Genomic DNA, 15,015 nt, shown 5'->3' with positions numbered 1-15,015 from the left:
TACAGAGATAAACCCCAGACACGAACAAGAGCAACCAACCCAATAGAAAGCTATTACATCATTGCTCAGGAAAAGGAAGGTTTCTTTCAGATTCTGCACCATTTAGGGTTTTACAGGTTGCTACCAAAAATTCAAAACATACATAGACACAAACTGGTAAAATTCAGAATACAGAGTGTTATTTGGTCATAATGGTCACCTCATTCCAAAGAATAATACAGCATTCTGTACTAGCTGAAGCTGCCAATTACTTTTTCCATTGGTAACTCTGTGTAGAAGATGTTGCAGTAATTAGTTACAAGTTACAAAGGCAACCATCCTGGATGTGGTTTACAAAGAGACAAAATTGCAGCCTCTGGGCCAACAGTAGAGAAAGGAAAACTATTGTGCATTACTGAAGTCAACTGGGCATCCAAGAGCACCTTTATATCTAACAGGATTCTGAGACTAAAAACTTGAAAATAGCAACACACTTTTAAAGTCAGTTTTATCTTGGAATTCACATACCAATTACACACACTCTACTGAATATGTCTTCAAGATGGGTAATTTCTGACAAACAGACCAGATTAAAAAAAAATTATGGTATTGCCCTTCCCCAATGTTCAGCTCATGCTGAACTGAGTACAGAGCTGGAAATGGGATAGCCAAAACAGAGACAGGAGCATAATTATTCCAAGCCTTAGTAACACAAAGTAAGAAAGATGTTGTAGCTATCATTAAACTGTGGACAAACAAAGTTTGTGTGTGTTGTGTTTTGCATACTTCACAGAGATTGACATTATGAGACATTGGTTAGGGTGACTGCTTGCTACTGCTTTGCTTTAGTAAACGAAAGTGTGGTTGTCTAACAAAAAGTAGTACCATATCTGAAAACATTTTATATCCATGTAATATGTAGAGGACATCAACTAACTGCTCAAGAGTCAGTGTGCCTGTGTTCTTTTAATTATATTAGTTTAATCTTAATTCTACAGTTGGTAGTTGAAACTGCCCAAATTCAAAGTATTTTCTGCTAGCCCAAGGTAAAAGTACACATTCCAGATTACAATTATGAATAAATGAAGAAACATTTAATGTATGTACTATAATCAATTAAGATAAAACTGTTTTTTAAAAGAAAGTTGCAGTAAGATGAGGCCCTGAAACAAACTCTTGTGTCAGAGGGCCAGTCTGAGGCCTAGGCAACAAAGAATCCTGTGGCACCTTATAGACTAACAGACGTTCTGCAGCATGAGCTTTCGTGGGTGAATACCCACTTTTTTTTCATGTATTCACCATTTCACCCACCACCACGCTCCTGTGAGCATGCGTCTGTTAGTCTATAAAGGTGCCACAGGATTTTTTTGTTACACATCAGACTAACAATAGTCTGAGGCCTGAAGCCTGAACCAAAGTACTTCCAGGCATTGCTAAGCAAAAGCTGGGCTGTGAGCCAGAGGCAGGCCTCACTCACAGAAGTTGGCGAGATGAGGGTTGTTAGAAGCAGGTGCATTCACATATAAGTGCTAATAAGAGAAACTTCTGCCAAGATGGCACCTGGACACTCCACAGACATAACAAGGAACAGGCAGGTGCAGGGTCAAAGAGGACAGCATGATGGATAGATCTGTTTGTCTGAAACAAAGGGGGAGACAGCACCCTAATGAGCCAAGGGGCTGTACCTCAGTACGTTAGTAGGGATGAGTAATCTGTCCTGTAACTGTATAAAAGTAGGTCCCGGAATGTCCATCTTTGTCCAGCCTAGGGGGCAGTGGAGTGTCCCGCCACTGACTGAGTTGTGTCCATTGCCAGGGGGCACATATTCATAGTATGTCCTGTAGAGTCTATAGGAAACTATTACTGTGCTTCGTTTGACAATAAACCTGGCTTGGGTTCCTTCGTACCTTACTAGAGTCTGTGGTTTTTAGGGGTTCTTTCAGGGTTTGCTGTGTCAGCTATCTGCGCAGAGCCAGGGCAGCACACAGAGGGAACACACACGCAGCCAACAGTTATCATCATCGAACAAGAGCAGAGCACCACACCAGTAGCTACTGACAACAGAAGTATCTACATTTGCCTCTGTATAAAATTATAGCTACATGATTACATCTACTGGGGGTTTTTGCATCTTCATCATGAAAAGCTGAAAAGGAACTTTGCATAGCAATTAATTCTAGATTATATTTTACCTACCAGATTCATCTATGTCAGCATCTTCATCCCATTCCTGAAAAGCCCGACTTTCATCTTTTCTATTTTTCACCCACTCCTCATCAGGTTCAGTATCAAGGTCAGCTGCAGGACCACTGTACCAGTCACCTACTCAGCCAAAAAAAGGAAATAAATGAAAAAGCACTGTAGGAAACATTTGATCTTTATAACTGAAAACTCCAGCAATTGTGTGTTATATATTGGGGTAAAATCCAATGATATAAGTAAAAGATTTTCTATTTTCTTCAACTGAAGTTGAATTGGACTGTTATATTATAAGCATCAGGAAATGTATATGTATTTAAAGTGAATGTTCAAAAGTTTTTAGAATTTCTGAGACAATTTCAATATCTCCATTAGGTTAACTATTGTTCTATTTCTTAATGAGGACTCTCTATTTTTCATATTTCCGCACTAGAGTCCAGCACGAAAATGCAAAGTAGAACTGAAATAATGGTGTACCTCATTGAAAAAATATTTGATTTCCTGTTTCTAAAATTCTATAACAAAATAAGTATATTTACAAATTGTTCATTTAACAATTGGTGTAACCAACTATCAATTTACTAAGCAAAAAAACCTGCATGAAATAAACAAATTTCCTTTCTAATATGAAATCCTCACAATTTATTGGTCAGGTCACTTGGTCAGGGAGTTGATCAGTGTGGAATAAAAACACTTCCAACAGCTATAGCTCATGAGTTTTCAATTACACACTGCACACGTGACTCAGTTGTGTAGAAAACAAGCTTTTTCCAATGGACAACCAGTTGGATATGATGTTTCTCTTACTAATTGTGGGGAAACAGTGACATGCCGATTAACTATCTGCAAAGGAACAGGGGTTTTGTTGCTTCTGTGGCTTGTACCCTTTATGGGAGTCTTGCAATACGTAAAGAGCCTCTAAAGACTTTGTCTGTACAAGAAAAGCCTGCAACGTAACAAAAATATGAAATATTTCACTTTTATTATACAATTTCTCTGAATCCACTGCAATAAAACTACTAAAGCAGCCACAAGATCACCATTTAGAACACAAGGATAGAGAATACAATATACTAACCTTATTTCCAATTACTAAGATGTATTACCAATTAAAATAATTGTTAGATCATATATGGGTTAGCATATTACCGTTTCAATTAAGTTGGGTCCATTCTTGTATATACTGTCTTTTCAATCACTACCAAAAAATAAAACATTAAACTAAGCTTGAAGTTGTTCCCTCTCTCAAAATCAACTTCTAACACATCAAATTAAGCTGTGTAATGCCACCATGACCAAATGGAGCACCTACACTCAGTTAATCTAGATTAGTTACACAAAATACTAATCTATTATATTTTGTAATTTCCAAAATCAGATCCCTGAAATGTTTTTAAAAACAGCTGAAAAATTCAATCACCTACCTCTGGCCCAGTGAACAGGGTAAAGGTGTTTCCAAAGAGATCCAGTTTTAACCAGTTGAGACCACTTAGAGCTTACTTGACTACATCGACACAACTCCTGAGGGTTAAGGTAACTGAAAATGGTCAGCATTACTTCAGGAGGAAGATGGGTAATATTTGTGGTATGCCCTGTCACTTCAGTTTCTGAAATATAAAACGTGTGTGTTAATAAAGGGGTATCAGCGTATGCTTCTGCAGTTAAGTGATAATGGCTGGACTCATTTTTCCCCAAGGTGATGCAATGATAAAATGCATTAAAGCTAACATAAGAAAACATTCAATTTGTTTGGTAATAAGAGCTAAAAGAATATTTCATATAAAAATATTCAGAGGCGGGGGGGGGGGGGGGGAAGCAGGTGTGTTTTTTAAACATTCTATGTTATAAATGCCACTGAAGATCAAAATAACTCAGTTCAACGCCTACCATTTCCTTTACAGATTATACAGCCTAATTTCCTTTCCAAAGTCTGTCCAAGAAAGGGATCTGGATGCTACTCAAGCCAGGTGGAATGGAAGCAATACTTTGTGGTAGTGAAAACTTATCGAAATGGGCAGAAGCAAGATTTGCACCTTTTAACAGCACGTATGCCTGACTTTGCCAAAACACAAACCACGGCTGCTCCAGGGACTTTTCTCATCTGCAGCTAGCAAGGAAGCTGCAACTAGTCCTTTCCAATGAGGATCATGTTTTTATTACCTCCAAGCACTCAGCCTTCTTGACTGGGGTAAGCACATAAGCACATCCTCTATGCTTCAAGCCTCAAATCTTTGCACTTGGCTCCCCATTCTCTTCTGGGTGCAACTATCTAGTGTAGGTAATACCTTTTTAAAACTTCTGAACGGTCAGGACTAACAAACAAAACCAAGTGTCTTACAAAGTGCTCTAAAGCACAGCTTTCATATTTCGTTTTTAGTTTCTGTTCATTCCCAACAAACAGGCAGTAGCTTTAATACGCCTCATTGTGGGTGAATTTATGGAAAGTATTGTTTAAAATAATTTGTATATAACCACTAGCTGCTACAAAATAAATATATCGAGAAATAGTTTCTACTGGCTGGGTAAGGTCTGTGGAATTTCTGTAAGTAGTGGTGTGAAAAATTCAATCAGTAAGGAATCAGATTTTTAAAATGAACATTCATAAAGAAAGACTGTGAGAAGTGGTACAAATGATTTGAAGGCTAAATATTTGTCTTCTTTTCTTCTACTCCTTAGCTCTAGTCAGAAAGGGAAGGTGATACTCACCTTAAATAGGTCTTTCAGACACCAGAACCATAGAGGCAATGCTATTCTTTCCCATTACTTCAAAAGAATAAGATTTTCTCCAAAGGTAAGTGTGTTATAATGGAGTCCAGAATGTGTGCTTCCAGAATGTGAGAACAGTGAATTCTCATAGACCAGATTCAAAAACAGTTCAACTACCTTACCATTCTGAGTATCAGAGACACTAGTTTGTTACGAAAGAAAAAGTCAAAGTGATTTTTCCAGTAGTCGGTGACTTGCTTCCAGAGACCGGAAGCAGGCTACAACTTCTGAACCTTATGGAGTCTTACACAAGGATCGAGCCCAGTCTCAGGTTGTATCCCAGATTTCTAATTAAGTAAGCACAGAAATAGTACCCTCAATTCATGATGCTGGCTTGCAAACATTTAGCAACTGCTTGAATATACTGTATTTCATTTAATACTGAATAGGAATGCATGTGTTTTCTTATCTGGACAACTGGACATTACTATGCAAGTGATCCACAGAATTGATCAATTCACCACAGGAATTGCTAGTGTCATCGAAGTTAGGCTTTTCTAACTTGACATTCATATTCTACAAGCTACCCAAATTTCCAACTTGTTCCCATAAAACAATTTGTATATCTAGAAGACATACTTGATGAGGCTAAGATCAGAGCTTCCCATAAAGACTGCACAATAAGGGAGATCACCCTGCAGGGGTTCACATTTAGTATCTTGGTCCCTTTGGGAACACCAATTTATTTGTATGCCTGGAGCTGAGCTTCAAGCCTGAAGTGCATACAAGACTTCAGACAAATGGTATCCTAGAAAACTGTCAAAATGAAAGTCAAGCCATGCTGTTTTACATGCCTATTCAGAGAGGGGCAAAGTCTCTTCTCCTGTGTTGAGAAGCCTCCAAAGTAAGTGCAAGACAAGACAGGGAATTTGTCCAACAAAATGTCCTGCTTGCCATTTCTCTGGCAGGAAAGGAAAATGCAATCATACACAGGTTCACTTGATTGCCTAATTTAAGGTGTTTGTTATTCAGCAAATCTTCCTCAGATGAAATATATATATTTTGCTTTATCTCAAAAGAAAGTAGCAGTGCACAAGAAACAAACATCAGCAATGGATACCTTCTCCCATTTTTTAAAATGGGTGGAATTTATATGCTTCCTTCAAAAAACAAAATCACATACCTTCACATATGCTTCCCCCACAAATCCACTTTACCACCAAAGCTGACTAAACTCAGGACAGAAAAGTTGTAGAAGTCTTACTAACTGAGTGGGAATTGGGGGTAGAGATGGCAGGAGCTAATTCCAGCAGGCTATGTGTCTGCCATATCAGATTGGTCAGAGACCAAGATGTATTTTGCATTCTGACACATGATTTTATTCTGTGTCAGCTGGGCCTATAAAGTAGAAATTGATCAGTTTAGTGGTTCAAAGGAAGTCTCAAAACTTGTCACTGTTTGGATTACAGTCTTCAATTCAAGTTTGTTAGATTTTCATGAACTGACGTAAATTGGAACAGTACCTTCATCATCCTTGGTAGTCAGTTTCATGAGGATGTGCTGTATTTACTATCCCATTACAATATTCCTGGTGTTGTGGAACAACACAAGCCTCCTACTAAGCTGACTAGGCCACCTTTTCAGCTATGAGTATTTTTTACATTGAAAATTTATTGATGCTCAAATTCAGATTAAATGAGCAATTGGCCCTTATCAAGTGAACCATCCTATACTAAATTTCATAAATGAAAAGGTGGTGTTTCAGAATTGTCCAAATTTCATTCTAAAAGTGAGGATGAAATTTCACTTTATTCAGTCATTCATCTTGCAGAAACATTTTTCCGACCCTCTCCTTCCCTGCTTATCCTCCCCTTCTGGCTCCTTGGACAAGGAAGGCCAAGGGGGAGTTCTATTACTTGGGATATTGTCAGCTGACATAACTCTTCTGCTCTCTTGAGGATATCAACTGAGAAACCTCCAGACCCTGCCTTCAGGCAGTGAAGACAGGGTCTGGAAACAGAAAATACAATCTGAAATTGAAGCATGAAATTAAAAGTTAAACACCAGACTCTGCATGTTTGCTATAATTTGGACAGAGCATTACCAGGGGAAGAACGAGATATGCTTGAATACACACCCACATTGAAACTTCTAAAAACAGCAATATTCTTCCCAACATATCACTGCAATTTTGAAGACACCATTTTCTAACAAATAAAAACCATGTAAAAGCATTCAGCAAATGTACAGTGACAACTCTTCACTAGAGTGATTTTAGTGGATTATACTTGCAAATTTAAAATTGCATTTGGTTTAATTAAAAATGGTTCACCTTGATCTGTTTTCTCATCCACAGAGCTCTTCAGCTGATTCCAAAGGCTAAGACCTCTAACAAGTTCTGCAGCTTCTTTCTGTGAGCAGTGTTGATCAATAACTTTCTTTTTAATATCCTTCAATTCTTCGTAAGTAAAATATTCCATCAACATGGGCTGAAAAACCTAAACCAATAAATGCCAGTTATCCACAACCAAAAAAACCCACACTGCTGCCACAATGTGTTTAAAATGATATATATAAAACTTATCTAATTTAATGTTTACAACAGGAGTTACAAAAGGAGCAACATGATGCATAGTAACGAATGCCAGGTGAGGAATCTGAAATTCCAGAATTCTAATCCCAAATCTGCAAACATCTGATTGCATGGCCTTGGGCAAGTAAAATCATTGTGGGTGTGTCTAAATTTAAAATGCTACAGTGGTACCATTGTAGTGCTTCAGTGTAGACAACTACCTACTTCCTCGGGAGGCGTTCTCCCATCAGTGCAGGTAATCCACCTCCTCAGGAGGCAGCAGCAGCAGCTAGGTCGATGGAGGAATTCTTCTGTACACCTTGTGCTGTCTACATGGGGATTTAGGCCAGCTTAACTACCTTGCACAAGGGTGTGGATTTTTCACACTCCTGAGTGACATAGCTGGGTTGGCCTAAATTTCTAGTTTAGACCTGTCCTCTTTCTTCAGTTTCCCCATATATTAATGGAGCTAAGAATGTGTGTTTAACTCAGACAATGTTATTAAGATCCTCACGTAGAAGTATTATTATTAATAATACATGAGAGATCTTCTCTCTTGAGTAGATTTGGAGGGCTTTACTCTCTCTCCAACGATGTTTCCCAATTTTTGGAAACACATAAAACAGAATCAGACTGGCAATACCAGTCTATATATGTCAAATATATGCAGCAGCTTGAGAGAAACTGTTTAATTCATGGGCCACTGGTTTATAACATCAAACATTTTTTGGTTTTGCTTTTAACGTTTGTAGATCTTCAGCCAGCTTTACTAGATCTTCTTTTAGAGAAGCTATTTTAAAATTATCGGACATTATGTTTAAAATTTAAGAAAAATACACATTGTATGAAATAATATTCTCAATACATTTAAAGGTATTCCTTAAGAAAAAAAGGTATATTTTTTTAAACACAGAAATAATGCATTCCTAAGATACCACAGTCATGGTATGAATACCTAGAAAAACTGTCAAATTAAAATGGTCCATATACATTACTCATTATTCCCATAATTTTATACTGAAAGTTTAAATTATGGAAACAAACTTCAAATATCTTTAAAATTCCATGTTCCATTTACTAGTGAAGCTCAGAGGCAACCTATATATCAAATCAGCCATAAAATAAAAAGTAAGTGTGCTTTGAACTTCTATAGTGGATGTCATATATTCTTCATTTCTAATCCAAAATTAGGGTGAAATCCTGTACAATTCACTCAGTGTAAATACTTATCAAAAAGGCTAGTCATGTCACTATACTTGGAATTTTAAATTATTTAATAAATATTAGAGAGACAAAATGAGTGAAGTAATATATTTTCTTGGACCAACTTCTATTGGTAAAAGAGACAAGCTTTCAAGCTTACACAGACCTCTTCTTTGATTCTCAGGACCTGAAGACCAGCAGTTCCAAACAAATATCCAGAGAAGAAAACTGGTTTAGCTTTAACAGAAGTTCTACATACCTCCTCTTCCTCTTTCATGTGAGGAAGGAAATCCCTGGTGAAGGCTTCCAACCTCTCTTTCAGCTGTTTAGCATAGTTTAGCTGTTCGTATTCATTCTGAAAACAAAAAGTATGATTTAACCAGAAAAGCTCTCCATAGGGTTTAAGAACTGAAATGTATATCCATATCTCCCATAGCTCTCAAGATTCTGCCTTTCCAGAAGTGGCTGTGTTAATTTTTAGAACATACAAAAAATGGTTAAACTTTTAGTATAGAGATTATTTGCATATTTCTTACTCTCGTAGATGTCTTCCACACTAGAAAAGGTGTAGTTTATTTCTTCTGTTACAATCTAAAATGCATTATGTCATTAATCAGAAACAGCTAACCCAAGCTAACCTTGCTAACCCCAGGTCTACAAATCCTGGGGAACGGATCACAACATTTCTCAGAGATGCTATATGTTCATATTAACAATTTAATTATTTAAAAAATACAGTACACTATGCTATGAAGTACCACAAATAAAACTACATTAGTCAACATAATAAAGATGTGATGAAGCATCCTTTTTTTTTAAATCTTGTTCACTTTTGTTACTTCACATCAATAATTCATAATAGGTCAATAATCCATTGCTAGTCAAATTAACAAATACTTTATTGTAATTCTAGTCTACTTTGTTATCACATATGAATTATCTGACTTCTACTATAAAGTAATTGCAAGGTTTTCATATAAGTATTAAGATTGGTAGGCTTTAATCTACAACAATCTGCCACACCAAAAAAGTGTAAATTAATAAATTTAATCTAAATAATTTACATGGGAAGTTCTGCACAAGTTATATACTAGCTTAGCTTTGTATTTTAAATATATAAACTCTACATGAATTAACCGAATATCCCATTTAAATAACAACTTGCAGTTTCTAACTAAATGCGCCATATAAAAACTTACTTTGAAACAGTTTTTAAAATAAATACTTTACTTTAAACGTTGTGGCTTATTTGCTAACTGACCTTTCTCATCTATGAATGTTACCCTTTCTGTATTCCCGTAATAAGAATCTGGCCCTGGAGCCTGTCCAGATTGTGACAGAGAAGGAAATTCTTTACAGTGAATTTTGCAATAGTACAGGAAGGAGACAGTAACTCAACCTTGCATCATCAAATTTTTTTGGGGGGGGGTACAGTTTGGTGTTTTTTTCCTGTATTGAAAATGAAAAGTACACAATGCAAGGCTAATATCCTTATTCTGTTGAGCTATAATACTCAATAGGTGGACTGAGAAATTTCAAGTACTGTGTATGATAGCCAATATCAGTAATGTGGGTCATGGGCTCAAATACAAAAAAAAAAAACTAATGCAGGAGAAGAAACATGCTGAAATCTTTTCTTAAAACTGATTTCTACAAACAAATGTAACTATTCAAAGTTAACATAACAATACAGCAGAGAAAAACACAAGTGCAGTCCAACCTGTCTAATTCAAACCAGATCAAATAGCCCTAGGAAAGTATTTACCAAAATTGTCCCAAAATTCCCGTTTCTCCTTTTAGGTTAGTTTTCTACATAAGAAGCCAGTAAATATTGATGACAATATCTGAGAAGCAAGATGAAGAAGATGGGGGTTGGTTGTTAAATGGTTATTTCCTCACTTTGTCATGTTAATTTCAGCAAACTGTTTCTGAAATGTCAGGCTAGATTCACAAAACTGTGGTGGTGCCCTCAGACCCAGTGGTTAGGACACTCACCTGGGATCCTGAAGCAGGGATTTGAAGCCAGGTTTACAACATCCCTGTTAATTCCCTAGCCGCCAGACTATTGGCTATTCTGGGTAGGTCCTTCAGAGTCTCCCCTGTAGAAGCCATTCCACTCTGTATAAACAAACATTCACTGGAGCAGGGACTGAAACCTGGGTGTGTCCCCCCCAAGGTGAGGGCCCAAACCACCAGGTTTCACATCCATTTTCACTCTCTCTCTCTCGCTCTCTCTTGAACTGGACCAGTTCATGATCAATTATTGATATGAAGTGGAACTGCTTTCACAAGAGAATGAGCGAGACCGACACCAGAATAGCTAATAGCCTGGTGAGTACAGAACTCACCTAGGATGTGGAAGACCTGGGTTCATGTCCTCGTTTCAGAGCAGGGTTTCAAATGTACGTCTCCCACATCCCACATGAGTGCCCTAACCATCAGGCTATTGGGTATAATGGGGATATCCCCACTTCTGTTTTGTGAATCTAGCCATTCATTACATTTGCTTTTATTGAAAAATGGTTAAAAGTGCCCAAAATTTAAACAAAACGTTTCATTTGGTATCAAAGAGGGCTTTTTGTTTTGTTTTTACATGAAATAAAAAGTTTTCCAACTTTTTGATTAATTGAAAACTCAAAAAAAAAGTTTGGGGTTCACTTTAAAAAAAAATCTCCATCAATTTTTGAGACCTGCCAATGATAAAAAAAAAAATTTTGCCCAGCTGTAGTCAGTAGTAAAAAGCACGTAGGTTACATATGTCTGACAACAACTTCCTATATGGGCAAAACTCAGAAGTAAGAGATAAATGAAGCTCAGATTAAACATCAAGCTGCACTGCGTTTCCAGTATCAGCCCAATTCTACCCTCCCCCCATCCCAGCTTCACAGTGTGTCATACTGGCATCCACTGGCAGGTTACACCAGGGGCCAAAGTAAACTATTTCTACACAATCTGAGCTGAATTGGACAAGAAGTTCCCCAAGTATGACAACCCTAGAAATACTGTTTCTCACCTTTTTGACACTCTGTAGCAACAAAAACACAAAAGGAGAGAAAAACGTAGTTTACTTGACTCCTTTTACTAAGACCGAGTGTCCAGATTGACATTTAGTGACTATGATCAAAAGTGATACGTTAACATTTTTAACCTAACTACAGAGCATCTGCTTTGGCAAGTTTAATATAGGATCTCAAATAATCAATGGAGTCCTAAGTTTTCATTCCAAAAAAGTGAGGTGAACAAAAAGAAGAAGAAAGGGAAGGGCAGAGGAAATTCCACATTTGGAATAAAAAAGTATTTGTCAAAGGTTGATTTGAAAACAAACCAAGAAGATGGCAATCATTTACAGCTACTCAGCACTGGAATGTTAGTAGCAGTCCTGGGTAAAATGGATTAGAGGGCCAAGTGCAGGAGAAGTAAAGGACCATAATAAATGTAATTACCTCCATACAAGAGATGTGTATATCTTTAGAAAACAAAGAATTAGATTACTCAGGCTTTTGGGGCATGTTATGAAAAGATTTATGGTCTCAGTAAGCAGAAACCAAAGTGTATATTTAATCAAGTAACACAGCTGTTAAATTAATCTCATTTTAAACTTTCAGGTTTGAATTTTGTGATTTCAAAGAAAGTCTCCAAAATTTCTCCTATATAATACTTACTAATAATCTTCTAGGCTTTCCTCTGCATTCATAACTATTCTCTTTACAAGAACAAAAATATTGTGTCAGTGGTATTTTGCTTTGTAGCATTTTAATCTTTTATCTGTCTAATATATAGAGGAAGATATCTAATTTATGTTCAAGTTATATATATAAAATGAGAGAGAGAGAAAAAGATTTAACAGCTATGCTAAATGATGGAACTTGCACTGCAGTTTTTGCTTACTGAGACCATCAAGTTGTAGTAACATGCTAAGAAAGCTTAAGTATAATCCAATTCTTTGTTTTCTAAAGTTTCTCATCAAATAAATGAGGCAGAAGCAGACCAATGACTAATCTTAGCAAGCTTCCCTTATTACACAATTAAAGGCTAAACAAGTACTTCTTTTAGCCTATTTTTGGCAGCTTACCTTCACACTCTTCAGCCCTTTCTCAAAGAGACTAAGCATCTCTGAGAGTTTGTTGTCCGAATGAACGTTATATACAGTCCGACTGCGCTGCTGAAGTAAGCCAATGATGTATTCATTTTCAATCTGCTCATGCATTTTAAATTCCTTGAATGTGGCATACAGTGATTGCAGAAGAGCCCGAAAATCATTGTTGTTGGAGAAGTTGGTCTTGGAAAGCTAGAAGAAACATAGGTTAATTGTCCCTCTGGATTTTTTTTAATCCTTGAAATTCAAGTTAATGTCTAAAGTAGTATATACAACTCCCATTTCTCATATGTAGGGCCCTACCAGATTCATGGCCATGAAAAATACTTCACAGCCCATGAAATCTGGTTTTTTGTGTGCTTTTACCTTATACTATACAGGTTTCAGGGGGGAGACCGGTGTTTCTCAAATTGGGGGGCCTGACCCAAATGGGAGTTGCAGGGGGTCGTCAGGTTATTTTAAGGGAGGGGGTCACAGTATTGCCACCCTTCATTCTGCACTGCCTTCAGAGGTAGGCAACTGGACAGCGGTGGCTGTTGGCCAGGCACCCAGCTCTGAAGGCAACACCCTGCCAGCAGCAGCACAGAAGGGTGGCAATACCATACCATTCCACCCTTACTTCTGCGCTGTTGCCTTCAGAGCTGGAGAGTAGTGGCTGCTGACCGAGGGCCCAGCTCTGCAGGCAGCAGCGCAGAAGTAAAGGTAGCAATACCATACCAGGCCATCCTTACAGCTGTTGGGAGCCCAGCCAGCAGCCGCTGCTCTCCAGCTGCCCAGCTCTGAAGGCAGCACTGCTGCCAGCAGCAGTGCAGAAGTAAGGGTAGCAATACTGCAACACCCCCCCACACACAATAACCTTGTGTTCCCCTTTTCCCCCATTTTTTCGGTCAGGAGCCAAACAAACAATTACACCACCATGACATTTCAGATTTAAATAGCTGAAATCATGACATTTACAATATTTAAAATCCTATGACCGTGAAATTGACCAAAATGAACCGTGAATTTGGTAGGGCTCTACTCATATGCACTGTCTGTCCCTCATCCCAGCTTTAAATTCAGTGGGTAAATAATCCACTACATAAGATGATACTGATACACCTAAACTAAAGAAGCTGAACCATATAATGGAGCAAATAATTAAGCAAACAATTTGCAAACACCTAGAAGATAATAAGGTGATAAACAACAGTCAGCATGGATTTGTCAAGAACAAATTATGTCAAACCAACCTGATAGCTTTCTTTGACAGGGTAAAAGCCTTGTGGATGGGGGGAAGTGGTAGATGTGGTACATCTTGACTTTAGGAAGACTTTTAATAATGTCACACATGATCTTCTCATAAACAAACTAGGGAAATACAACCTAAATGGAGCTACTATAAGGTGGGCGCATAACTGGTTGGGAAATCGTTCCCAGAGAGTAGTTATCAGTGGTTCACCGTCATGCTGGAAAGGCATAACGAGTGGGGTCCTGCAGAAACTGGTTCTGGGTCCAATTCTGTCCAATATCTTCATCAATGATTTAGATAATGGCATAAAGAGTACACGGGAGCTACTTTCCATGAAGGAAAAAAAAAGCTGGGAGATGGGTAGATATATCCTCCTGGCTGCTAGGCAAAAGGAAGAGGAAGAGTATCTGATCCCAACTCCTCCTTGGAGCAACAAAAAAGATGACAAAGTTTCTTCTCCCTTTAATCAACTAGTGTGGACATCGGACATCTATTAGCCAGAGATGGATATAAGCCATCAGCCAGGGCTCTAGGCCAGCATTCCTGCCAGAAATCCCTATACTTTTTCCTTACCTAGCAGCCAGGAAACCGATCTATGCCCTTCATCTAGTATTTCCCCCAGACCTCACCGATGAGGCTTCTTCATCCTTGTCCTTTGAATCTACTTCAGAAAGAGCTTTTATTCCTCTGGGTAGTCAGTATGCAATAAGTTGGAAGGACCTGAAGCTTGTAACACCAAATATTTAGAGCTGATAGTTAAGATTTCTAGTGTGTTGATGGCTATCAAACCAAAAAAGTTATTCTGAAGCTCTGAATAACCATAGCAGTACAACATACTAAATATGCATATACGCTGTGTTAGAATTGCTAGGCTAGTCAGAACACTTCTGAAGATTTTACATTCATAAAAGGAAATGCAATCATAATGCTGCATAAAGTTTTATTTAGATTTAATAATGCATTATCCAGCATGTGACTTGAGCATGTGTCCCTGCATGACAGCGATAACAAAAGATAAAGACTTTTCAG

The 15,015-nt window shown here is 37.8% G+C and overlaps 1 protein-coding gene across 3 annotated transcripts in view; it reads right to left on the bottom strand.

The window, feature by feature from the left end:
- FBXL5 (F-box and leucine rich repeat protein 5) overlaps nt 1–15,015 on the bottom strand; it is a 53,130-nt gene that overhangs the window by 28,197 nt on the left and 9,918 nt on the right. For all 3 annotated transcript variants that reach the window (XM_039539990.1, XM_039539988.1, XM_039539989.1), the window contains exons 2-6: nt 12,732–12,947; nt 8,919–9,014; nt 7,217–7,382; nt 3,603–3,785; nt 2,176–2,301 (exon numbers count right to left, since the gene is read on the bottom strand). In XM_039539990.1, the coding sequence (XP_039395924.1) occupies nt 2,176–2,301; nt 3,603–3,785; nt 7,217–7,382; nt 8,919–9,014; nt 12,732–12,947 (787 nt within the window). The remainder of the gene's footprint in view (nt 1–2,175; nt 2,302–3,602; nt 3,786–7,216; nt 7,383–8,918; nt 9,015–12,731; nt 12,948–15,015) is intronic.

This window comes from Mauremys reevesii, linkage group 5 (genome assembly GCF_016161935.1).
Source record: "Mauremys reevesii isolate NIE-2019 linkage group 5, ASM1616193v1, whole genome shotgun sequence".
Classification (NCBI taxonomy): domain Eukaryota; kingdom Metazoa; phylum Chordata; order Testudines; family Geoemydidae; genus Mauremys; species Mauremys reevesii.
Note: the sequence above shows the minus strand (reverse complement) of the source record. Positions and strands in the feature narration are given on the sequence as shown.